Source organism: Indicator indicator, chromosome 3 (assembly GCF_027791375.1).
Source record: "Indicator indicator isolate 239-I01 chromosome 3, UM_Iind_1.1, whole genome shotgun sequence".
Lineage (NCBI taxonomy): Eukaryota > Metazoa > Chordata > Aves > Piciformes > Indicatoridae > Indicator > Indicator indicator.
The window spans coordinates 13,463,549-13,488,719 of NC_072012.1; the positions used below are offsets into that span (position 1 = coordinate 13,463,549).

At 42.4% G+C, this 25,171-nt stretch overlaps 1 protein-coding gene across 1 annotated transcript in view; it reads right to left on the bottom strand.

The window, feature by feature from the left end:
- The window catches only part of MKLN1 (muskelin 1), a 114,600-nt gene that overhangs the window by 30,914 nt on the left and 58,515 nt on the right, over nucleotides 1-25,171 (bottom strand). Inside the window, exons 9-11 of the mRNA XM_054399953.1 lie at nucleotides 24,317-24,429; nucleotides 3,919-4,131; nucleotides 1,469-1,690 (exon numbers count right to left, since the gene is read on the bottom strand). Coding sequence (XP_054255928.1) covers nucleotides 1,469-1,690; nucleotides 3,919-4,131; nucleotides 24,317-24,429 — 548 coding nt within the window. The remainder of the gene's footprint in view (nucleotides 1-1,468; nucleotides 1,691-3,918; nucleotides 4,132-24,316; nucleotides 24,430-25,171) is intronic.

A 25,171-nucleotide genomic window follows, 5' to 3' on the forward strand; every position in this document is an offset into this window, starting at 1 on the left:
CTCAGCCTGTCCTCACAGCAGAAGGGTTCCAGCTTTCTGATTTTTGTGGCCTCTTCTGGATCCACACAACAGGTCCATGTTGAAACACTCACATAGAAAATTAGTCCAGAACATGCATGACACGGACCACTGTCCCTTTACTACCCTCACCCTGCAGTTCCCATGTTAAGTAACCATACAGTTGGTAAGCACAACTGGCAAGGCAATGGAAGACGTTTTCAATATCCAATACTAAATACTCAATAATCTAAATACTCAATACTAAATAATACCCTCCCATCTCTCTGCTTTTCCATCAGACTCTGGATGATGTTCCAATAATGCCACCTGTGCCCAGCAGTCAACAGTTGCTCAAGACAACAAGCAGCAGCTGAGTGTTCAGCCAAAGGGAATATGAGACCTGTACACCTCAATACACATCCAGCAAGCCCCTGCTCTAGTCAGGTTTATCATTCCAGTAACTATTACAAACTACCTACCAGACCAGAAGCTTCTGAAGTTCTCTACCAACTTTAAAAACTCTTCAGATCAAACTGAGCCTTTGGGTCTATTTACCATTGCTCAATTAACATCAACTATTTAGAATCCACCTTGGTTTTCACTTGAAATTTTATTCAGCTGAAATCTCTCTACGATCATCAAGTCCAACTATCGACCCAGCACCACCACGGCCATTAATCCACATCCCAAAGTGTCACGTCCTGTAGTGAGGGGTCCAAAACTGAACCTAGGATTGAAGGTGAAGCCTCACCAGTGCTGAGTATAGGGGCATAGTCACTTCCACACTCCTGCTGGCCACACTATTGCTGATCCAAGCCAGGATGCTGTTGGCTTTCTTGGCCACCTGAGCACACTGCTGGCTCATCTTCAGATTGATGTCAGCCAACAATCCCAGGCCCTTTTCTGCCAGGCAACTTTGCAACCACTCTCCCCCAAGCCTGTAGTGTTGCATGGGGTTAGTGTGCCCCAAGTGCAGGACCCAGCACTTGCCTTTGTTAAACCTCATACAGCTGACCTTGATCCATCGATTCAGCTTGACCAAATCCGTGTACGGAGCCTTCCTACCCTCAAGTGGATCAACACTCCCACCCAATTCAGTGTCTATGCAGACTTACTGAGGGGGCACTCAATCCCCTCATCCACATCATTAATAAAGGTAGTAAAGAGAACTGGCCCAAATACTGAGCCCTGGAGAACACCACTAGTGACCAGCTGCCAACTAGATTTAACTCCATTCACCACCACCTTTTGGGCCCAGCTATCCAGACAGTTCTTAAGCCAGAAAATCTTCTACCCATCCAGGCCATGAGCAGCCAATTTCTCCAGGAGGATGCTGTAAAAAACAGTGTCAAAGGCTTTACTAAAGTCCAGATAAACAACATCTACAGCCTTTCCCTCATCCACTTAAGTGGGTCACCTTGTCCTTAAAGACAGGCATCAGAAATCAAAGCATAGTGTGGATACTTACAGAGTGGAACAACATACAATGTCCTATTCGAGACTGGATATCCTCAGGCCCAGCATTGCAGGAATCCTCTCTCAGAAGTTTCCATGTCTGACACTGGCAGTCAAAAGCAAACAATCCACTGAACTGTGGTTCACTGGCTCTGCTGTCATCAACGCTGCCATTGCAGGTCAGAATTCTGCCTCCAAAGGTGTAGATCATGTGTTTTTCAGAATCCATACACATCTGTAAGGATGACAGAAGCAATTTTAAGACTTGGTTCATCTTAAATCTTTAGAGCATTCATCTCTCCCATGCAAGTGATACCTAGTAAGTCAGACAGGACTCTGCCCATCTCCTGGACCTCTAATAACCAGGAAAGAACATCTGTGTCTTTATGGTTGACAGGTATTAAGCTCAGAATGCTAATTTAAAATGTGAGTTTAATTTCACCTTACTGTTACAAAAAAAGACTAAATGTACCCTCTACCTAAAAACTTGGCTCCAGCTGCTGATTTCAAGGAAAAGCATTTTGGAATCTTTCACCAGGATTCATGGCCATTTTTGCCAGGAATTTAACAAAGTATCACCTTTGACAATAGTCATTCACTTCAGGACATGGTTTAATGGCCATGGTGGTTGAAGGTTGAAGGTTGGACTCAATGATCTTAAAGGTCTCTTTCAGCCAAAACAGTTCTATGATTCTATGCAGGGGAAAAACTCAAAATCCCTGTTAATTTACTGACCACTGCTGAATCAAGCCAAAAACCAGCATGGGATTGGTACTCAGATTCCATCCCCAGCATAACTTTAGTGTGACCCCCATTGTTTCAACATGAAGTAGGGGCATAGGATTTCTGATGAGACTGCAGCAGGAATATGTTCGTTCCCCAAACTTGAATTCAGGTTACAGCATGCAAGAGATGCATTGCAGTACAAATCAGACAACTCCCTGGCTCCAGGTGATGTTTTCAGACACAGTGCAAGGCAGAGGGTTACAAAACACCAGGAGAGGAGGAGGAAAAACAAACCAGACAAGATTACAGTAAGATAGAGAGATGCTACTCAGCAAAGCCTACACAAAACACTTCTATTGCAGCACATTTCTGAAGGTTAAATAAAAAGCGCTATCGCAGTAGGTGCTGAAAGAGAGAACAGCAGCTGCAGATTGATAAAGAATTTAGGGAGGACATTCATTCCTAAAAGACAGCAGGGGAAAAAGAAACTATTTCTGAAGCAGGCAAACAAGGTACCCAGAGTAGCCCTGCCAGCTGACAATTTACTTCTGCCCTTCCTCCCACACTTGGGAGCCTGGTATTCGATATTAATAGAGGGGAAAGAGTGATTGGCTTTTGTTCTGCAGACAACATCTTTGCTTTTTGGTGTCAGCAGAAACAGGAATTGTGCTGGCAACCAGCAGCTCTGGTTACAAAACAGCTAGCACAGTCACAGCAGTTCTTGGGCTGCTTTAAAACTGAGTACTGACGAGTGCTGCTTCTTGACCACACTATATAAAAATCAATTAAGAACAGAACACCTTTTCCGAATACAAAAATAAACATTAAGCACACAACAATACAAGTAAAAAGTTTGAATATGTGGCCAGGTGTGTGGCTTTTAAAAAGATTAGCAGCCACACCTCTAAGGTATTGAAATCCCTACAAAGCAAACAACACTACAAATTTCAAGAGATAAGCAATTCTGAAAGCATCCTGATCCTGCTGGCCTCATTTCCGTAGCTTACTTCTTCCAAAGGTACCATACACAGCTTTGCAAGTTGTTCCCTAACGTCTTCTGAGTAAGTTGATCTGCAAACCTAGCTTAAGGCTACTGATTAAAACCAGATGAACTGTGCTTTGAGCTTTAATAAAATGTGTCTTAATAAATCAATTGCTTTGAAAGGCTTTTATGATTCTTCTGACTCGATTTGATTTGAATACCAGTAGCCAGTGGCATTAAGTGCAATGCTGTCAGAATCTAACTGAGTGCAGATCACAGAGTTTTGGGCCCCTCACAGAAGAAGGCTATTGAGCTGCAGAAGTGTGTCCAGGGAAGGGTAGCAAAGTTCTTGAAAGGTCTAGAGAACAAGTTTTCCAAGGAGTGGCTGAGGGAACTGGTTTTGTTTAGTCTGGAGAAAAGAATGCTGAGGGGAGACCTCACTGCTCTCTACAACCATTGAAAGGAAGTTGTAGTGAGGTGGGCCTTGGTCTCTACTCCCTAGTATCAGGTGACAGAATAAGAGGAAATGGCCTGAAATTGCACCAGGGAAGGTTTAGGTTGGATATCACAAAAACTTTTTTTACTGAAAGGGTGATCAGACAATGGAGTAGGTTGTCCAGGGAGTTGGTAGAATCATTGTCCCTGGAGGTGTTCAAAAAACATGTAGATATGGCACTTGAGGACACAGTTTAATGGCCGTAGTGGTATTAGAATGGTACTAAGAATTGGCATTAAAAGTATCAGTGTAGCCTGACCTGATGATCAAACACCAGTTTCGGACCTCCATCTGCTGCAGTGTCTTCACTTAGTAGCATCCACGTGTTTGTGTCAATGTCATAGCGATAAAAGTCACTTTTCAAAGACTTGCTGTTCCTCACAGAGGAATCCAGATAGCGTCCCAGCGTGTAGATCTGCCTCCGCTGAATGTCAATGCACATCTTGTGACAAGACCTGGCGCTAGGGCCACTCTAATGAAGAAAACCACACCAAAAAAAAAAGAGAATTATATATTAAATAATGCTCCAGGTAGGTCACTGCACACTAAGGGCAAGTAAATGGTATTTGCAACTGGAAATCCTTTGAGAATTCAAGGCTTGTAATCCAACAGAGGAGTAACATGTACGTATCTATACAACAGGACATTGCAGAACTTCTTTGTCCTCTAGAAAGCCACGACCAAAAACCTTAAAACCTTTTTAAACAAGCTTATGGCTTGAAGCCTTTTTGGTAAGATACCTTAGAAAACAGACCATCTCCTCCAGGAGTAATTCTGAGAGGCATGTGAAAGCTACTTGATCTTTTAAAATAACAGAAGTTGATGCACAAGAAGCAAATTAAGATGTCACAGCCTATAAATAGCTACATAGGAAGAAGATTAAGAAGTGCTCTATTACAAGAGCCTCTGTTTTATTAATAGGTTGTTTTCTAACAGATCATAAGCAGGCACTCCCACAAGCAATCATATCCCATAATAGGTCTTTGAAGGTAACAAAAGCAGTCCCCGTCCTTCACAGATAGATATGGCAGTCCAGCTTCCAACAACAAGGAAGTTTCCCACGGTGAGCAAAAGTGCTATGAGTTATGAGGTCGAAGAGAGAATCAGAGGGCTCCTGTCAAATTATTATGTGTTTATCCATCTAGGGGTGTTCAAGCTAAACCACAGAACAATTAATTCAATGACATAATGATAATAATACATAGTAGTGGGCAGCATCATTTATGCTTCCCAAATTGCATTTTGTGAGTCTTTGTGCACTCATTTTGAAGCACGAGTGATACTCCTGTGCTCTGAATTACTAGAAATCAAGATGTGCAAAACTATATTGCAAAATATCAGACAGGAGGGGAAAAAAACCGACCACAATAACAAACATGCTTATAAATGTCATAGTTAATTTGGCTTTATTTTGTCTAATTTCGATAAATTTTCAGATGCCAGAACAAGGCTGGCTGGCTAGCTAACTCTGAGAGTCTGGAAGCCAACATGAGAACCCATAATATTTCAAGTGACAATGAAAGGCAAGATGTACAGAAGACTGAAGTATGAAAGACAAAAAAAAAATCTATTAAAGCCTGTTGAAAAATAAAGATTATTCAAGTAAGCAAAGAAGTACAAGCCATCATTAACTAGAAGACTTGGGAGTTAAAGGCAAGTAGTCATTGCCACACCAAACAATCAGCACAGTTTCTTCTCCATGTGCTACTAAATACAGCCTTGTGGAAAAAAAAAACTTCATGATTGTATCATTTCATGTAAAAGATTCAGCTGAAATTATTACTGAAATTTAAATTCTGCTGATGGAATACGCCACTAAATTGGATAAAATACAAAAGGAAGTATTACGTCTTTGTAGTTGAGAAGACTTTGATACTTAGGGTATGGAATTTAATTTCTTGATTAAACAACAGTTCCAGGGACCTGCTTGCAGTCACTCCAACAGCAATGTGAAGAGGTGAGCTAAATTGTTCATATTTTGTAAATATGAAGCATTATGTCAGCAGTGATCACAGCTTTGAGGATTAGTTACTTCATGGTAATTAAGATAATTTTCTTTACTGAAAAGCAAACACTGCTAGAAGTGAAACATGAGCATAAAATCCTGAAGTGCAGCAAAAAGTTCATTCATTGCCTTTGGTCACAAGGAAGAAGCTGACAGAAGGCAGCAACATAATTTACCTTGTCCTTAGAAAACACAAACTGTTACCTTCAGGACCCTGTTCCAAAGGCATGGTGTGGTTTCTTCATACGAAATGTACTGATCCCTGTATTCACAAAGGTTGCCCCTGATTCACAAGAAATAACCTCAGCAGACAGTGTCCATCTCTAGTTATGCAGCTGGAACACGTAAGGATATGCCACTGTTCCCCTAGCAGACAGCATGTACTTGCCTTGGCACAGCTGCCTTGTAGATAGAGTGTTAAGATCCACCTGTGCCTTCCAACCCTCCCATCTTTGCCAGGTCACTGCAGTTTTTTCACTGTACTTAGCGATCTAAGTATCTTTCCCCACTGCCTCACCTCTGTGTGCTCTAGGGGCTGAAGTAAATCCTACTGAATTTGCTCTAATAACACTTTCAGCACTTTCAGGAACAATGTATCCATTTCCAGACCTGACTTGTCTTGAAGAAAAGCTGCATCTTCAACTGAAATTTGTCTATGTACAGACACTGATGGTGACACAGAACTGGAAGAGGCTGCCCTGAGAGGCTGTGGAGTTTCCTTCTCTGGGGAGATTCCAATCCTGCCTAGACGCTGAAATCCTGGGCTACCTGTTCTGGGTGACACTGCTTTAGCAAGAAGACTTGAACTAGATGACCTCCAGAGGTCCCTTCCAACCAGTACCATTCTGTGATTCTATGAATCTATGACACTTAACATCTACAAGAATAGTTTCAAGTCACTGACATCAACAGCACAGGTAGTGCATTGGCTATTTCATACATTCTAATTCATACAAAACTCCTAGGACTATGTTTAATTAAGAAAGAATTCAGGAAAAGTATCTTTTTTTTCAGATGATGTACTGGTCATGTCTCACCCTTATAATATCCGCCTTTTTAAAGGGCTATTAAAGGTTCTATCATTTCATCTACACAGGCACAGAAACTTCATCACCTCAAGTTCACTTAGCTTCAGCTCCACCAACTTGCAGAGCCTGCCATGGTATGAACTCTCTCGTAACAAAGAAAACTTTATGCAACTCAATCTTTTCTGAAAGATAAATGAAGTTATTTCTGCAGAGCACTTAGAAGATCGTGTGGAACCTGCAAAAAGTTTCCAATTTAGTCTACAAGTTTACCAATATGAGTAAGTGACTCCATTGAACAGTGGTATACATTGGCTTGACATTTGAAGCAGAAGAGGAGAATTGTCTAAATCTGTGTTCACTCGAGAGCTATTTAATTTGACCATGGAACTCCTTGTAGTATGTATACACTTCAAAGGGCACACAAAGACCACTTACAAAGACAGATTTGGGCAGACTGAAAATTAATAAAACACTTCAAGGCACATGTGGTGAAGTGAATCAGTTTGTGGGCGGCTGTGAGTGTTCATCCAAAGACGTGTACTTCAGGCGGTTACAACAGCAAGCCTGTTGTTCAAAGAACATGCTGCCACAGCTCTTATTGGAGAAAGTGACCCACCAAATTACAATGGGAAAGAGGTTGTTGATTCCAGAAGTGTTCAAAGAACTTGACCTCTTATAGACAAAAAGTGAGAAAAATTGACCATGATAGAAAAGACTCTAGAGTTGAAGGGATCAAGTACGGTTCGAGAGTGGAAGAACAAGCTTCTGTCCCCTCCTGCCAGGATGTAGGTTGGTTGACAATCCCTGAGTTCATGCCCCGTCACCCAAGATCACTGGATTTAACTAGAGATCTCCATACCCTTATTCAAATGTTGGACTTACAGCCAAAGAAACTGCAGGTGCAGTACTTGCTGTTCCTCTGAACATACTAACTGCTATCCCCACACATTTGCAGAGCGTCCAGAGGCCACAAAAATGATCAGAGGGCTCGGCCACCTTTCCTATGAAGAAAGGCTGAGAGAGTTGGGGTTGTTCAGCCTGGAGAAGAAAAAGCTCCAGGGAGACTTTATTGCCACCTTTTACTACTTAATGGAGGTCTATGAGAAAGATAGGGACAATCCTTCTAGCAGGGCCTGTTGTGACAAGACAAGGGGCAAATGATTTTACACTAAAAGAGGGGAGATTTAGACTAGATGCAAGGAAGATGGGTTTTTTATGCCGAGAGTGGTGAAACACTAGCACAGGTTGTGCAGAGAAGTGTTAGAAGCCCCATACCTGGAAACATTTCAGGTCAGGTCAGACAGTGCTTTGAGCGACTTGATCTAGTAGAAGATGACCCTGCTTATTGCAGGGAGGTTGGACCAGATAACCTTTAAAGGCTCCTTTCAACTCAAAGAACTCTGTGATTCCATGATTCTAATAAAGACTGGTTTACCTGCACACTGACAACCACAAGAGAAGAACAAACACGGTCATGTCTTCTTGGGCACAGCAGAAGGCAACTAAGAGTTGTGACCAGTTTCTATTTATCTCCTCCTGTGGTTATCTGAACTGATAACAAATCAATTAAGTGTATTTTTTTAAACCTAGCTTTGTTGACTGTCTTCAAAGCTATTTGCAAGTAGAATCTACATTTCTGTAGATGAAATTTCAAGAACTGGTTGACTGATTTAGCAGAGGTCTCAATTCCCAAACAGAGCACATCTTGGTTAAAATGGATTGTAAGCCACATGCAACAACAGTACCCAAGCGATCTGAACAAACACCAGCTTTGGGGATTCTTTCCAATTCTCATCAGGAAGCTCCTGGCATGCACACTGCAGAAACCACACGTGAAAGAGGCTTGTGACTAGGCTACGGTCTTATTCAGTCAGCAAGCAATGTGTGACACTGCTCTGGCCAGTCCAGTCCCTCCACTGATGCCAAGGCTGCGATGGCAATAGCAGAGCATTAGCATATCACATTTCTAACCTACAGGACACCAAAACAATACCACAGATTACTAAGCACGGGCACTCTTCGGTTTCTGTGGAACTCAAAAGCACCCACACGGAGCTGAGGCTAACCTGAACAGAATGGCTCTGTGCCACCCAGCACCACCGTGCAATTAGCACAGCACAATAACAGCCACGACAGATTAAGCAGTGTGTGCCACAGCCCCCTTTTAAAGCCATACAAAATGCCAAGCTTCTATGCTCGACTCTGACAGCCTTCCTTAAACAGGTTAGTCTTGATGTAACTCCTCCTGTCTCTAAAACAGAGATAAATGGCCTGATGAGGGTGGGATGGTTGAAGAAAGAAGACATCATCTACAGCTGGGAGTACCTCAGATGGGCTTTTCAATCCTTTAAGCACTCAGAAGTGACCAGGGCCAAATAGGATTTTTTTTGGTTTCGTCAGTGCTACACGGGATTCAGTTGTGCAACGCCAAGTGAATACACAGTATACTTTATGAAAAGCCTTCTCAACATGCTAAGCCACTTTATAAAATCTAATTAGAGCTTTCTTCATTTAACTTGCAAATGCTGAAAGCAATTATCCCACTTTAAGGACTAACTTACAAAACGTTTTCAAAAAGCAACACAACAGCACCGAGAGACAACACAGCCTCCTTCGAATCATTGATTTGTTCCTATACAGGAGAGAAAGGATTGGGGCTCAAACTCCTCAGGGTAGGGTCTGCTCAAGGAACTATTTATGCCAGAATCAGCATGCATTATCTTAGCAACAGCATCCTGGCATGTTCTGCTAAGGCACAAACATGATAGCTTTCATTTTTTGTTTCGTTTTTAAATAAATGTCCTAAGAATCCACTTTAATGTGAACAGGACAGCGGGAGGTCCCCATCCCCCAAAACTAAAACTGGGGTGGGGGAGAGCTTGGTTTCTTTTGGTTATCATAACCTTTTGCGAATAAAGGGTTTTCAGTTGCAAGAAAATCTGTTTTATTCAGCCTGATCCAGATGAAAAACCTCAGGAGCAAGCTTGGACCCTGTTCAAGAGTCAGGGAAATAAAAACAAAGAACAGCTGACTAATTCTCCCTTCTCAGTGCTGTAAAAGACTGAATGGAATGTGAACACTGCCTCCAGTATAAAGTTCAAAAATAAGCGTCATGAGGTAAATGCTCTTGTCCTAAAGCAAACTAGGACGAGGACATAAAAAGACACAAACAACCTACTTTGTTTTCAGTTCTGAGAGCAGGCTGTCATGCAACAAATAGTCCCTCCTGCCTACACACCGCTGCAGAGATTAATTGCTCTCATTTCCCAGTTCCAGAGTATAATTCATTTCCTTCTCCACCCCACCACCCTCAATATAAGAAAAAAAAAAATAAAAAGGGAAAGTTGTCCACAATCATGAAAATGAAAGGAAATGCATATTTTTCCTGGCAACAATTCAAGCTTGTATGTTTTTTAAGATCAGAGCTTGTTAGTGCTTTACCAACGCCAGTCTTCAGTTAATGTGTACTCCCAGAACATTTAATCTAAGCAGTAGCTCAACATGATGGTGTGATAGGACTAGAGGGAATGGACTGAAGTTTGAGACGGGGAGAATTAGACTGGATATTAGAAAGAAATGCTTTACAGTAAGGGTAGTGAGACACTAGAACAGGTTGCCCAGGGAGGTCACAGATGTCCTCTCCTTAGAAGCGTTCAGCGTCAGGTTTGATGAGGCCTTGAGCAACCCGGTTTAGTGGAAGATGTGCCTGCTCATACCAGGGGGGCTGGAACTAGATATCTTTAACGTCTCTTTCAACCCAAACCTTTCTATGCATCTCCGATTTGCCTTACTCTAGATTACTACTAAATTCAGTGAGAGATATTCCTGCTGCTACTTACGAAAGGTAACAGATATTCCAACTTACTTTTATGGCTGCTGTGATGGCTATAAAGAAGATTCTTTGAGAGCATTCCCAAATAAATATTTTGGGAAGCCTAAGATCAGAACCTGGCTAAAATCCACCACATTCAGAACTCCCCAGCACTGCTACTGGAAGACAATTTTTCACACAAACCAGTTAAATATATTATGACAACTGTCAGGTTCAGATATCAAAAAGTTTCTGACAAGTATTTGCAAACAAACTATTAATAAATCCAGCCACAGCTAAGACAAGGAAGATCTCCTTCAGTCAGACAGTTCACAGAGACTCTGAGCTATGGCTAATCTGCTTACAAATGCCCTCCTATAGCAGTACAACTAAATAGATTTACTTGCAAAGTCCTTTCTGGGCATCTGACTCAGACATGATGAAGCAGATTAAAGTCAGGGGCAGCGTTCAATACACATTTGTGATTCATCTCTAAACGTGGTAAAACTGAAAAATTGAATAGAATGAAGCTTTTCTCCCCCTCTTCCTAAAAGAGGGCACACATTTGGGATAGTCCCAGTTTCTCACTGATGATACTAAAGGGTCTGAAGCTGAGTCTTCCACAAAAGGACTCTCCCTGCTCTGACCAGAAGTAAAAAACCAAGTGACCCAGTATTCTATTTTTGAAAGACTGTTCAATGAGCTTATAAGTGAAACGATTAAGACCAGACATCACACAACACAGTTTGCACTCAATCTTATAAGTCTCTTCCAACTGAAACCATTCTACGATTACGATAGCAGTGGACTGGATTTGATGAACCATGCGGGGTCCATCCCTTCCAGTCCTACACAAGACCTCAGACTATTTGCTCCATCCTTCAGTGCAGGCTCAGTACAGCACAAATGAGAAAGAGAGGCTCAGTGAAGCACATGAACACTGCTATGAAAATGAACAGATGCTTAATGCTCTATTCCCACCAGATTACCTGTTAAAAATTAGTCTCCCAGAAGCTCTACTGCTTGCAGAAACAACTAACTCCAGAGCATTTTCATAAAGGAATGAACTAGCACATAATCTAATGGCTTCTGAGGAACCCTGATTAATGCATCTCTGAAGAAATAAAGTGTCAGAGAACATGTCTTGCAAGTTTTCCAAAGCACCAATATTCTGCTTTGGACAGCTGTATTGCATGAATTTACCTACAGAGCAGAAACAACTTTGGCAGCTGATGCCTGCACTACTGCCAGTGCAGGGAGCCACATGCCTGGGTCATTTCTGAATTATGTGCTCTCACTTGGCTTGCTTTTACACCAAGGTATCATGGAGGCCTTCCAGCAACACAACACCACAGATCTCATGTTGCAGCAAACCAAGGCATCTGATGACCAAGAGAATTTCTAGGCAAGCAAGTGGAATAGTGGAAAGAGGAAAAATCTCCCAAGAGCTTCAAGCACGCAACAGCATGAAGCACTTCATTTATTTATAAGAAGCAGGCTACAGGAACCATACGAAGGTTGCATCTAGGCCTTAGCTTACAGCCAAAAATAAGTCATCCACACTATGTGACTCAGCTTAAAATACAAACAAGAGAAGCACTAAAGTACTATCCTAGTGCATGACAACGCTGCAGTGAAAGGACACCAATACAGCACTACTGTGAACAAAAGGCACAATTTATCAGAGATAAACCTATTTATTAGGTTGGAAAAGACCTTTAAAATCATTGAGACCAATACTGTCGATTCTGCTGCTAAACCATATCCCTAAGCACCACATCTGCACATCTGATAAACACCTCTAGGGATGACAATTCAATCACTTTCCTGGGCAGCCAGTTACAAGGCTTGATAACCCTTTTAGGGAAGAAATTTTTCCTAATGTCCAACCTAAACAACTTGAGGCCATTTCTTTTCATCCTATCACTTGCTACTTGGGAAAAGAGACCCACTCCCACCTTCCTGAAAGGCAGTTGTAGAGAGCAAGAAGGTCTCCTTAGCCTCCGTTTCTCTAGGCAAACCAACCCAAACTCCCTCAGCCACTGGTCAGAGAACTTCTCCAGACCCTTCGCCAAATTCACTGCCCTCCTCTGAACACGCAGCAGTAACTCTATGTCCTTTTTGGAGTGAGGGGCCCAAAACTAACCACAGAACTCAAACTGCAGCCTCACCAGTATCAAGTGCAGGGTGACAATCACCTCTCTAAGCCCTGCATGCCATGCTGTTCCTGATATAGGCCAGGAGGCTGTTGGCCTTCTTGGCCACCTGGGCACAAGCTGGCTCATGTACGACCAGTTGTTGTTCAACATCCCCGTGTGTTTGTCTTCTGGGCACCTTTCCAGCCACTCTTCCTCAAGCCTGTAGCATTGCATGGGGTTGTTGTGACCCCACTGCAGGACCTCAGCTCATCAATGCAGCCTACCCAGGTCCCTCTATAGTCTTCCTAACCTCAAGAAGATCAACACTCTCACCCAAATGGGTGTCATCTGCATTTACCTGCAAACTGAGCACTGTCAATAAAATCATCACTTCTTAAACTCTAAGAAGTAAGCTGTTGCTTTGTTCCACACCAACTCCTCAGCTTTGCTTTCAGTAATACTGATGAAATTCAACAGACAACCCACCAGAGAACCAGAGCTTTCACCAGCTCCAAGATGGGCCCTGAGGACAACATCCCTCATGTGCTGAATTTAACTAACCCCATTAACAATTGCAGGATATTGAATGAGGTCATTCTTGCAGACATCCTAAGTTCATGCTGTCCTCTCATTACCAGTAACAATGGCTAGTAAAGGTCCAGCCAAGAAAGATTTTTCCATAGATGAAAACTATTCAGCCTAGTTACAGTCACACTAACAGACGAACAGGCTGAAAAAAACCCAAAAGTTAACTAGTCATTTATGGATTCTTTAGCCACAAAGATAAGGATGCAGCAAAGCCAGAAGTTTTGATTTTTTTTTAATTAATTGTCCTTGAAAAGCTGATGATAGATAGCCATGGAATTAGAAGTCTAAATATTTTGACAGCCATAGGCTCTCGGGTGTTTCTGAGAAAGTGAAGACAGTCTTAAAGAGATGACAAAGGAGTAGAAAGTTAGAAAGTCACAGAAGTCGCTGCATAATTTTTCCCCTCAGGCTAACCCACAAGATTGCCTTTGTGGGAACACAGAGACCGAATAGAATTTAATGCAGCCTTCCTCTGTGAGCTGTTACAGCAGCATGACAAGAGAAATACATAGATGTGTGTGCGTATTTTACATATATATGTGTGTGTGTGTATGAAAATCAGAACAGAATATTTCCAGTATCAACAAAAAAATCCCAACACAGAATCATGGAGATGACCACGCCCTCTACTCCGCCCTGGTGAGACCACACCTGGAATACTGTATCCAGTTTTGGGCTCCCCAGTTCAGGACAGACAGGGGTCTACTGGATACAGTACAGCAGAGCTATGAGGGTGATTAAGGGACTTTAACATCTCTCCTGTGAGGAAAGACTGAGAGACCTGGGGCTGTTTAGTCTTGAGAAGACTGAGAAGGGATCGTATTAACGTCTATAAATATCTGAGAAGTGGGTGTCCAGATGAAGGTGACAGTCTCTTTTCAGCAATGCCCAGTAATAGGACAAGGAACACAGGAGGTTCCACCTCAACATAAGGAGAAACTTCTTCCTGGTGAGGGTGACAGAGCATTGGGAAAGGCTGTTCAGAGAAGTTGTGGAGTCTCTTGTGGAGAATTTCAAAACACATCTGGATGTGCTCCTGTGTAGCCTGCCCTAGGTGAGCCTGATTTGGCAAGGGGCTGACTTGATGTGGCCTGGGCAGCCCAATCTAGTTGGAAGTATGCCTGCTCACTGCAGGGGGGCGGGGGGGGGGGGGGTTGGACAAGGTGACCTTTGAGCATCCCTCCCAAACTGATGCAATCTATGAATGCAAGTAGTAGAAACCTACAATTCCTGAATCCCAGTATAATGTTTCCATCACACAGAAAGTCATGGACTAAGTCCTATTAAACTCTCCCAAGGCTGAGAACTCAACATACCAATGCTCTATCTACTCTACCAGTTTATGCTCTCGAGACAGTCCAGAAATTAAGTCCCTATTACCTTCAAAGCCTGATGGCAGAAATAAATTATTAGCAGCAAAGTCCACAAAACCTGACTCCATTTTCAAGCATGTAATTATCCAGACAATTTAGCTAAGGATTGTCTATGCTAAACACTTGAGAATGCTTCCTTTCTGTTACCATGTTGGGATAACCGATATTTCTTCAGGGATTTCTGTATTTGTACAGCTTGAGGAGTGTTAACGTAACACAAGTCTTTTCTGGTCTAGATGAAATAAGAGACTACTCTACTCCCAAGGCAAGGCTGACTAGTGTGTGAAGTTACTTTCTCCTCGCCATCTAAGAGAATAAGCTTTCCTCCCACCTTCTACTCCCACATATCTCCTGCTTCCTGAAAATCTTTTTTCCCCATCCATTCAGTGTGAAATACAGGGTGCCAGGCACTCCAGCTGGCTCTTGTCTTACAAGTGCATGTATCAAGGAGGAAACACCCTCAAGGTGCACCAGGGAAGGTTTAGGCTGGACATCAAAAAACTTTTTTTTCCCCAAAAGTTGTGAAGCCCTGGAACAGGCTGCACAGGGAAGTGGTGGAGTCACCATCTCTGGAGGGATTTAAAAGCTGTGTAGATGTAGTGCTGAGGGACTTGGTTTAGCAGTGGACATGCAGAGCTGGGTTACTGGTTGGACTCAATGATCTTAAAGTCTAAATGATCTTTAAAGTCTAAAAATTATCTTTTTTAGTCTAAATGACTATGATTCTATCTGTGCTAAGACATAAAAGGATATAAATCAGTATTCCTTATACCAATACCCATGGCTTCACTAAATCTTTACTTCCAAATTCTAATACTTTAAGCAGATGAGTAATGTCTCATCTTCCCCGAGATACATTCCGAGCCACCCTTCCATGTCTCTCTGTACTGCTTCATCTACAATTTACAGGACACTGGATGATGCAGTAACTTCCTGACAAAGCCATAAGTTAAATAAAGCTGCATTCCAGATCAGAGAAGTAAACTCATCATAAGCTAAAGGTGAAGTGGTAATTTTTATTAGAATATAAACACCTACAAAGCAGCTCTGCATGATGTGTTACTTCAAGGTGTGAAAGTATTTTACAAGCAATATCTTTCACAACTGAAGGCTTTAAGACAATTTGGAAATCCACATGGAATCCAAAGACTGGCACAGGCAAGCTCCAGGAAAGCCAAAGTTTTGCAGCCTTCAGAACATCATGCATAAGGCTCTTATTTATGCTCTCCCTTCTTATTCTGGGTGTCATCTCTAAGCATGTGGAGTAAAACAAGCAAACAAACAAAAAGGTTACAGTGAGTGGTCAGCATGGATTCACCAAGAAGAAATCATGCTTGACCAATCTGATAGCTTTCTATGACGCAATGACCAGACGGATAAATGAGGAGAGGACAGTGAATGTTGTCTACCTTGACTTCATCAAGACTTTGGCACTGTCTCCAGTAACATCCTCAAAGGGAAGATTCAGAAGTGTGGGTTAAATGAGTGCATAGTGAGGTGGACTCAGACCAGGCTGAATAACAGAGTGTCAGACAGTTTTGATCAATAGCACAGAGTCTAATTAGAGTTCTCCAGGGGTCAGTACTGGATCCAGCATTGCTCAACACACTCATGCCCCACATCTGCTTCCAGGTCTTCATGACCTAAAAGAAGGGGTAGAAGGCACCCTCTGCAAGTTTGCTGACGATACAGAACTGAGGAGTGGCTGACAGAGAGACTTGGACAGGCCTGAGAGCTGAGTGGAGAGGAAGCCAATGAAGTTCAGCAAGGGCAAGTGCAGGGTCTTGTACCTGAAGAGGACTAATCCCATTCCTAACCACACAGGTTAGGGCTTGTACAGCTGTGTAGAAGGACCTGGGAGTGCTGGTGGACAAGTTTACCATGAGCCAGCAATATGACCTCATGACCAAGAAAACCAATGGCATCTTGGACTGTATTAAGAGCATGGACAGCAGGTTGACAGAAGTTCTATTTCTCCTCTACTCTGGTCCAGAGGCACAACACTGAGAGTACTGTGTCCATTGCTGGGCTCCCCAATTCAAGAGGGACAGGGAATTACTGGAGAGAGTCCAGCAGAAAGCTATGAAGATGCTGAGGTGACCAGAGCATCTCTCTGACAAGGAAAGATTAAGACCTAGGGCTATTTAGCCTGGAGAAGACTGAAAGGAGACCTTATTGATCAGCACTGGTGTCTAAAAGGTAGAAGTCAAGAGCATGGGACTAGACTCTTTCAGGGGTGCCCAGCACAAGTGGCAATGGGCACAAACAGGAACACAGGAAGGTCCACCTAAACATAAATAAAAATTTCTTTCCTGTGAGAGTGACAGCACTGTAGTGGGCTGCCCAGAGAGGCGATGGAGTCTCCTTCTCTGAAGAGATACAAAACCCACCTAAACACAGTCCTGTGCAACCTGCTCCAGGTGACCCTGCTTTGACAGGAAGGTTGGACTATATGATCTCCAGAAGTCCCTTCCAACCCCTATCATGTTGTGACACTGTGATTCTCTGAGACTGACTTCAATATCAAAAGAGCTATACACGCTGAAACAGCTGGTGTCAGGAGTAAGTGAAGTTGGGCTGGTTTTCTGTGCTTTATCATGCTGGAAGCAAGACTACAGGCAGTTAGTGATAGATCTGAGCAACTGAAGACCCAGAGCTGTTTCAAAATATAAATGATCTTTTCTTTAAAAAATGTCACAGTTAAAAAAACCCAAAATAAATAAACAAGGGTTAAGAGGACAGAGCTTAAACATATGGGGTAACACAAACAAAAAGTTACTTTTAAAAACTGAAAACCTTTGTGAAAAAGTTTATTTTAAAAATCTCCCTTAACAGAGTCTTTTTATTTTAGGTTGCCTATGTGGAAATCACTGGAGAAGTTTTTAAGGCATATTTAAAGGTGTCTCTCCAACATTTTGGAGAAAGAGCACTGGCTAGAATATTTTTAAACCATTATGCTACTAAGCAGGGAGGAAAATAAAATGTTAGCCTGTGATATTACAAAGAAATTCTTTACAGTCAGGGTGGTGAGACGCTTGAACAGGTTGCCCAGGGAGACTGTGGATGCCTCCTCCCTGGAAGTGTCTAAGGCCAGGCCAGGCTAGACAAGACCTTGAGCAAACTGGTCTCATGGTGGGTGGTTGAAACTAGATGATCTTTAAGGTCCCTTCCAAACCAAACCATTCTGTGATTCTATGATATTTAGGGGCAGCCTAGGACATTTTTCTTCAGTCATTCCAGCATCTGCCTTCCATGTCCCTACTTTTGTAAGCATTTACACTATTTAGGGAGTTGGCTCAGAGGTGTATCTGCAGTATCCAAGTTTCTATTGCAGGCTTTTTGGGACAGCTGCTCTCTCCCTATGTGCTTTTGTGCCACCAGGCATCTCGTACAACTGAGCATCTGTACAACTGGAACTACTCTGAAGTAGGACATGGCAGATTTAGTATATTAGATCTCAAGTCCATAAACATGACAGCACTGGAAACAAAACACCCTCAAGGTAAAGCTTCTTCCAAACTGTATCACCATCTGTAGGAAGGAGTCAGTATTTGAGACTAGTTCAGCTTCTACACTTAAACAGCACAGAGTGAAAGCTTACCATGGACAGGCTTACACATTGCTGCATCACACACCAAAAAAAACCCCAACCAAATCCGTCACAGGTGTCACCAATGCTTACAAATGCCTGAAAAGCTCGCTTTGTAACATCTGACATTAGAAGCTCTGGGTAAATTCATCCGTATCAACAAACGTCAAAAAAAGCATGCAGAAAACATAAGTAGAAATGCAGGAGCAGATGACATTCACCCTGGCTCTCACTATTATGAGATCTTCATATACTTGTCAGCTTTTATGTTTAGAATCCTGGAAAGCACTTGGTGGTAGCAGCAAACTGTCACCTCATAGGACACCCATTTTCTAGATCTTCTTGAACCCACTGAACAGCAGGCACTTGTTGGCCTTTACTTTGCTTTGTTCTGAGAAACAATTTATCTTCTCAACCAGTTAACCCATGACAAGATCTCCACTGCTATCTTTGGCGAGAAACACTTGAGAAGTTTGACAGTGTCACCTAAACCTAACCTACTGCCACATCCTTCACAGAATTGATTTGTAAGCCAGAATGAGGATGACTCAACACATCATATTTACAAATATGAACCACAGAAGCTATCAATCTGTTTGAAGGGAGATCCTCAGTCTCTTCTCATGTCTCTACAATGATTAGGGGACTGGAGCACCTCTCTTACAAGGAAAGGCTAAAAGACCTGGGGCTGTTTAGCCTGGAGAAGCAAAGACGGAGAGGGAATCTCATCAATGCTCACTGATATCTGAATGGGCAGGCATCAACAGGATGGGGCCAGATTTATCAGTGGTGCCCAGCGACAGAACAAGGGGAAACAGACACAAAACCGAACTCAGCTACTTGTCGATTAGAACCCCCAGGTCCCTTTCTGCTAGACGGCTTTCCAGCCCCACTTCCCCAAGCCTGTAGTGTTGCTTAGGGTTGTTGTGACCCAAGTGCAGGACCTGGCATTGAGCTGTGTTGAAGCTCATCCCGTTAACGTTGGCCCATCAATCCAATCCATCCAAGTCCCCCTGCAGAGCATCCCTACCCTCATGCAGATCAACACTCCCACCTAACTTGGTGTCATCTGCAAACTTACTGATGACACATTCTATGTCCTGATGAAGACCATCCAGAAATGGTCCCAGTACTGATACAGGCCAGTTGGCCTTCTGGACTGCAAGTGCACACTGCTGCTTCATACTGAGTTTCTCATCAACTGATACTCCCAAGTCCTTCTCCTTAAGAGAACTCTCAAGCCATTTGCCCAGCCTATATTTGTGCTTGGGATTGCCTTCACCCAGGTGCAGGACTCTGCAGCTGGCTTTGTTGAACTTCATGAACTTCAATTTGGACCAAGGAAAGTCAGTTCACTTCAACTGTCCTCCTGTACTGAACTACACCAAATTAGCCTTCAGAAAAGAAAGCTGCTGCTTGGAAACTAGAAATATTAGACATCAAAACACATTAAGTTTCTTTATTAATTGACACTGGCTTAGGATCAAAATGAATTACAAGGGTTTTTTTTTCAGAATTATTTATTCTCAAATCCTAGAAAGATCTACTGATGTACAACTGCTAGTAAACCCTGGAAACGACAGCATTTGTCAGAAGATTCCACTTGGTTCAGGGTAAAAACCCTTAAAGGCTCTTAGACTAAACATTTTTTGGCTGTACTTCATTGCAACTGGTTCATAGAGTTTTGCATAGAATCATTTAGATTGGAAGACCTCTCAGATCTTTGGATCCAATCATAAACCCAGTACTTCCAAGTCCACTCCTGCACTGTCCCTCTTTGCCCAAATACAGTGATTTTAAACACATGTACCAATTTGTCAGCATTAGAACGTTTTATCAGCATACTGGAGCGTTCCACAGAGGAGAGAGAAGGACAGAAGTTGTGATTACAGTTGAGAGGTCAAGAGCTGACACATGATGCACCTCCTTGGAAGGATGCTGGTTTGGTGGACGAGGATTTGGTAAGGACTGCAGGAGTCTTGCCAGGTCCATATACTGGAAGGATGGTGGGGAAACTTCTAATTCATATCTGTTTGTCCTCTTCATTTCTGGAGAAAAGGAGGGTGAGGAGGTATCTTCTCACTCTCTACAACTACCTGCAAGAAGGTGGGGGTTGGTCTCTTCTCCCTAGTAACAAGTGATAGGGTAAAAGGAAACAGCCTGAACTTGAACTAAGGGAGGTTTGGGTTGAACACCAGAAGAAACTTCTGCACTGAAAGGGTTCTCAGACACTGTAATATGCTCCCCAGGGAAGCGGCCGAATCTCCATCCCTGGAGGTGTTTAAACGATACAGAGATGTGGTACTGAGGGACATGGTTTAGCACCAGAACTGCCAGAGTTAGATAACGGTTGGACTTCAAGGTCTTCTCCAACCAGAACAGTTTTATGATGCCACAATCAGCACATGTGCTACGTATGTTGACGGTTCAGCCCAACACAGAAGGCAGCGCAACCTCTAAGTCCACAAGTGACCATCTACTCCAGCAGCTCTGAGAATATTTCTTCCTGACACAAAAAGGGGTAGAGAAAAAGAGATTTTAGTAGTGCAAGTGTTAAAAAAAAAAAAATCACAAATTCAGCTTCAGGTGACAGACATTTCTCCAGCTCACTGGCAAATTTGGAATAAAGGCAGCGAGAGAGTTGACTAAAAAGGTCATAGAACCCTTCTGTAACAGGTTGCAACAGAATCTACCAGCACCCTCAAACCAAAAAATTCCTGTGTTACCCCCATGACAGCACTAGGTAAGATGCAACTTCCACCATATTCTACTCTTACCCAGTTATTGAGTGGTTAATTTAAACAGTGTCACTGATGAATTGAAACAAAAGAACCAGCACAACAGAAAAAAACCCCACACAAGTATTTTTTAAAATTCCATGACAACAGATATTTCCTTTTAGGAAATTGTTTGTGAGTATTTGATGCCCCTATTAGAGAAACATCTGGAGACTTCAGTTTTGAATTTACTTCTCAACATTTGAAACTGACCTTTTCATTTCTAAATCAGGTTTTATCCAAATCTCTTTAGAAAGAAAAAAATACACTAAAAAGAAAAAGAAGAAAAAAACCAAAACAAAACTCTGCTGCTTTGCAAGTATAGCACATATCAAGTTCACTGAAACTCAGCAAATCACCTATAATCCTTGACTACACCTTACTAGGCCTTCTTCTGAACTCTACTGCAGACTATATCCATACTAAGAATCCCTGTAGAATCACAAAATGGTTTGGGTTGGAAGGCACCTTTAAAGATCATTCAACTCCAACCCCTTTGACATAAGCAGGGACACCTTCCACAAGATGAAGTTGCTCAAAGCCCCATTCAACCTGGCTTTGAACACTTCCAGGGTTGAAGCCTCCACAACTTCTTTGGGCAACTTGTTCCTGTACCTTAATATCCTCATGGTGAAGAGTGTCCTCCTAACGTCTAATCTAAATTGAGCTTCTTCCAGTTTGAAACCATTCACCTTCATCCTATCACTACATGCCATACCATGGGCCCCCTTCAAATATTGCTGTCCTTCTGAAACTTGCATTTCTGAAGCCCCACACATTTGTTTGTGCTATTAAGTCTCTCCAAAATTCTCCATACATTCAACTCATTCTCCTTTCTTCTTTTTTCTTCGTTTTAAAATTACCTTATCTCACTTCTTTACAGACCAAGACCAAGCCCATCTTCCAGATGAATTTTCTGACCTTCATAGATTTTGAGATTTATTGCTTTTTTTAGTTTGTAAAGGACCTTTAATATCAAGTCCATCTGCTAACCCAGCACTGTCAGATCCTAAACCACTAAACCATTTCCCTCAGCACAATGTCTACACATCCTTTAAACCCCCTCAGGGATGGTGGCTCCACCACTTTCCTGGGCTTCCTCAACAACCCTCCCTTGGATCTCCCTTCTTCCTCCCATCCCAAGTGAGTCAGGCATGAGGAATCTGACTACTCTGGCACTGCTGATGCCTTGCATCCCAGCCAGGCTTCCCAAGCATTACAGAAGCTCAAACGGATGCAGCAAGATCCCAGTAAGAAAGGAAATATACCCTTAAACACCAGAACTACCTATACTGGTTCGTGCAGAAAGAAAACACAGTAACCTCTTGTTGACAGGAAAAATCCTATGTCACTGCATCCTGAGATAAACAAAACAAGAAGAAAAGTGAAAGAAGAAACTATTAAAATTGTTGTGTCTTCTTCCTTGCTGATGTTCATCACCTTACACCTTTATAAGGAAAGGGAGACAAAAGGAAGGTCTTGCTGTTTACCACCTGTGCTATTAAACCTGTTTGTTGGTGACACAGACAGTGAGGTCAGGTCCAAGTTTGCCAACACCACCAAGTTGTGCAGTTGACACTTCAGAGACGGGATGCTACCCAGAGAGACCTGACAGGCTTGAGAGGTAAGCCCACACAAATCTCATGAGGTTCAACAAGCCCAAGTGCAAGATCCCACACACAGGTTGATGCATTCCCAAGCACAAACACAGATAGGCTGGGTGAGAGTGGATTGAGAGCAGCCTTGCAGAGAAGGACTTCAGGTAGTTGATGGATGAAAAACTAGACATGAGCACTCAAAGCCCAGAAGGTCAACCATATCCTTACCACACCTTACAGACCTTATGGCAGCCTTCCAGTACTTAGCCCAGGGGGCCTACAGGAAAAATGGGAGAGACTCTTTATCAGGGAGTGTAGTAACAAGACAAGAAATAACATTTTCAAACTGAAAGAGGATACGTTTAGCTCAGGTGTTAGAAAGAAATTCTTTATTGTGAAGGTGCTGGGACACATGAACAGGTTGCCCAGTGAAGTTGCAGGTGCCCCATGCCTGGAAGTATTCAAGGTCAGGTTGGATGGGGCTTTGAACAAACTGGTCTAGTGGAACAGAGGCAACACAAGACCCGGACTAGACCCTGGAAGACTAAGTACAGCTTCAGCATCATATCAATAAACAAACAAGTACCCAAAAGCAGTGATGAAAAAACTAAGAGCAGGAAAAGAACCCCACTTCTAATAAAAGTAAAGGTACCAACTTAGGAGGACATAAAAAGCAAGGATAGTTTCAGCTTCACTATGACAGAGACCAGATTATCACATTCAGTTTTGTTACTGCCCATTGTGTAAAGGATGTCAAGACCAGTAAGTGCATGACACAGAGATTTGAAGGCTATGGGAAGTGCCTTGATGTAAGATTTTTTTTTCCTCAACTCAGGTTGTTTGATTACAGTCTCCAAACACCTTTGCCACAAAAATTGACAATATTGAAGTGTTATTTGATCTGGTACAGAAGCTCACAAAATAAACTGTGACAAGAAACTGGAAAAACACAAACGGAAAATAAGATTTTGTTTTTACATAGGCTTTTTTTCAAATCATTGAGAAAAATCAACTCCTGAATTTGTCAAAAAGTGGGGGGCACCTCCAAGTTCTCAGACCTGCAAGAGAAGGCTGCATGAATTTTCTGAAGTCATGCTCTGACAAACAAGTCCTGAACTCAAAACACAACCACCACATGGAACTTTAACATTTCACAGTACACAGTAAAATGAATTACACAAGCCAAAGGTCTTGGACATTTTTTGTTACCTCCTGTAACCCAAGCTACATTCATTTCAGAGGTCTCATATGTCAAACACTGAGCAAAACAGGCCAAAGAAAAGGGCTCAAATGAATACCATGAAGGCTCTTGGGATTGTGTGGCCTCTGGCAGTTACCCCTGTCCTCTAGACTTCCTTCTGTTAGTTGTCCATTTCTAGTCATTTTTGACAGAAGCCAAACAAATTGTTTCTGAAGTACAACACCAGCATCAAATCTGAAATGTCTGAGCAGATCTGGTTGTTCAGTCCTATCAAGGCATTTAACTCGTGTTCTACTCACTGCACTGATTTCTGGCCAATCAATCTGCTCTTGAGAAATAAACCTTTTGACTCCAGCAATCTTAACACTTCAAATTCACATCCATCTCACATTTTCTCATCGTAAGCATTTCAAGTCTTCAGAACTTGAAGGACTGAGTTTTGTAGCTCTCACTGCATGCTATACATCAGCATGAGCACTTCAGAAGCCCAGCATTTCTCTCTGCAATGGTTCATATATTATCAACAATAGAGACATGTGCAGAACTTACCTCTTTCTCAGTATCCCTGGATATACAGGTCCACTGGTTTTCCTTCACACTGTATGCCCAGAAGTCAGCCAGATCCTGAGTTCCATCCCAGCCACCAAACAGATAAACAGTTTCTATAAATAAAAGAAGAACGTGCTAATTTTAAAAAAAGACTGTCTTCAATCAGGTTAATACCTACAGAACATTGTTCAGCCTGGAGAACAGAAGGCTCCAAGGAGACCCAACAGCAGCCTTCCAGTACCCAAGGTCTACAACAAAGTTGGAGAGGGGCTGTGTTCACAAAGGTCTGTAGAGATAGGATGATGAGCAGTGGTTTGAAATTAGAGAAGAGTAGATTTAGACTGGATGTCAGGAATGAGCTCTTTACCATGAGGGGGGTGGAACACTGGAACAGGTTGCCGTGGGAGGTACTTGAGGCTCCGTCCCTGGAAATTTTCAAGGTCAAGCTTGACAAGACTCTGAGCAACGTGTTCTAGTGGAGGAGCTCCCTGCCTGCTTTAGGGAGGCTGGACTAGATGACCTTTGGTGGTCCCTTCAAATCTGAACTATTCTATGATTCTATGACAAGCAGAAGAGAAATTTAAACCAGTTCTTACTTAAAACACTACTCCCTCTTTCAAAGGAACCAGTCACCAAGGCAAGGAAATACAATTTGGTTTAGGAAGGGAAGTTTTTAGGATTGACAGCCAGCCAATTCTCAAGGAGTCATCTTCTATTTCTACATTTACATAAGAGGCAATCAAATCCACAGCCTTCTGATTGAAATTCAAGACAGACAAATGAATAATATTTAACATCTTGGATACCACACATTTTAGTCTGTCAATGACATCTCAGCTTGTAAGCTGTCTGGTA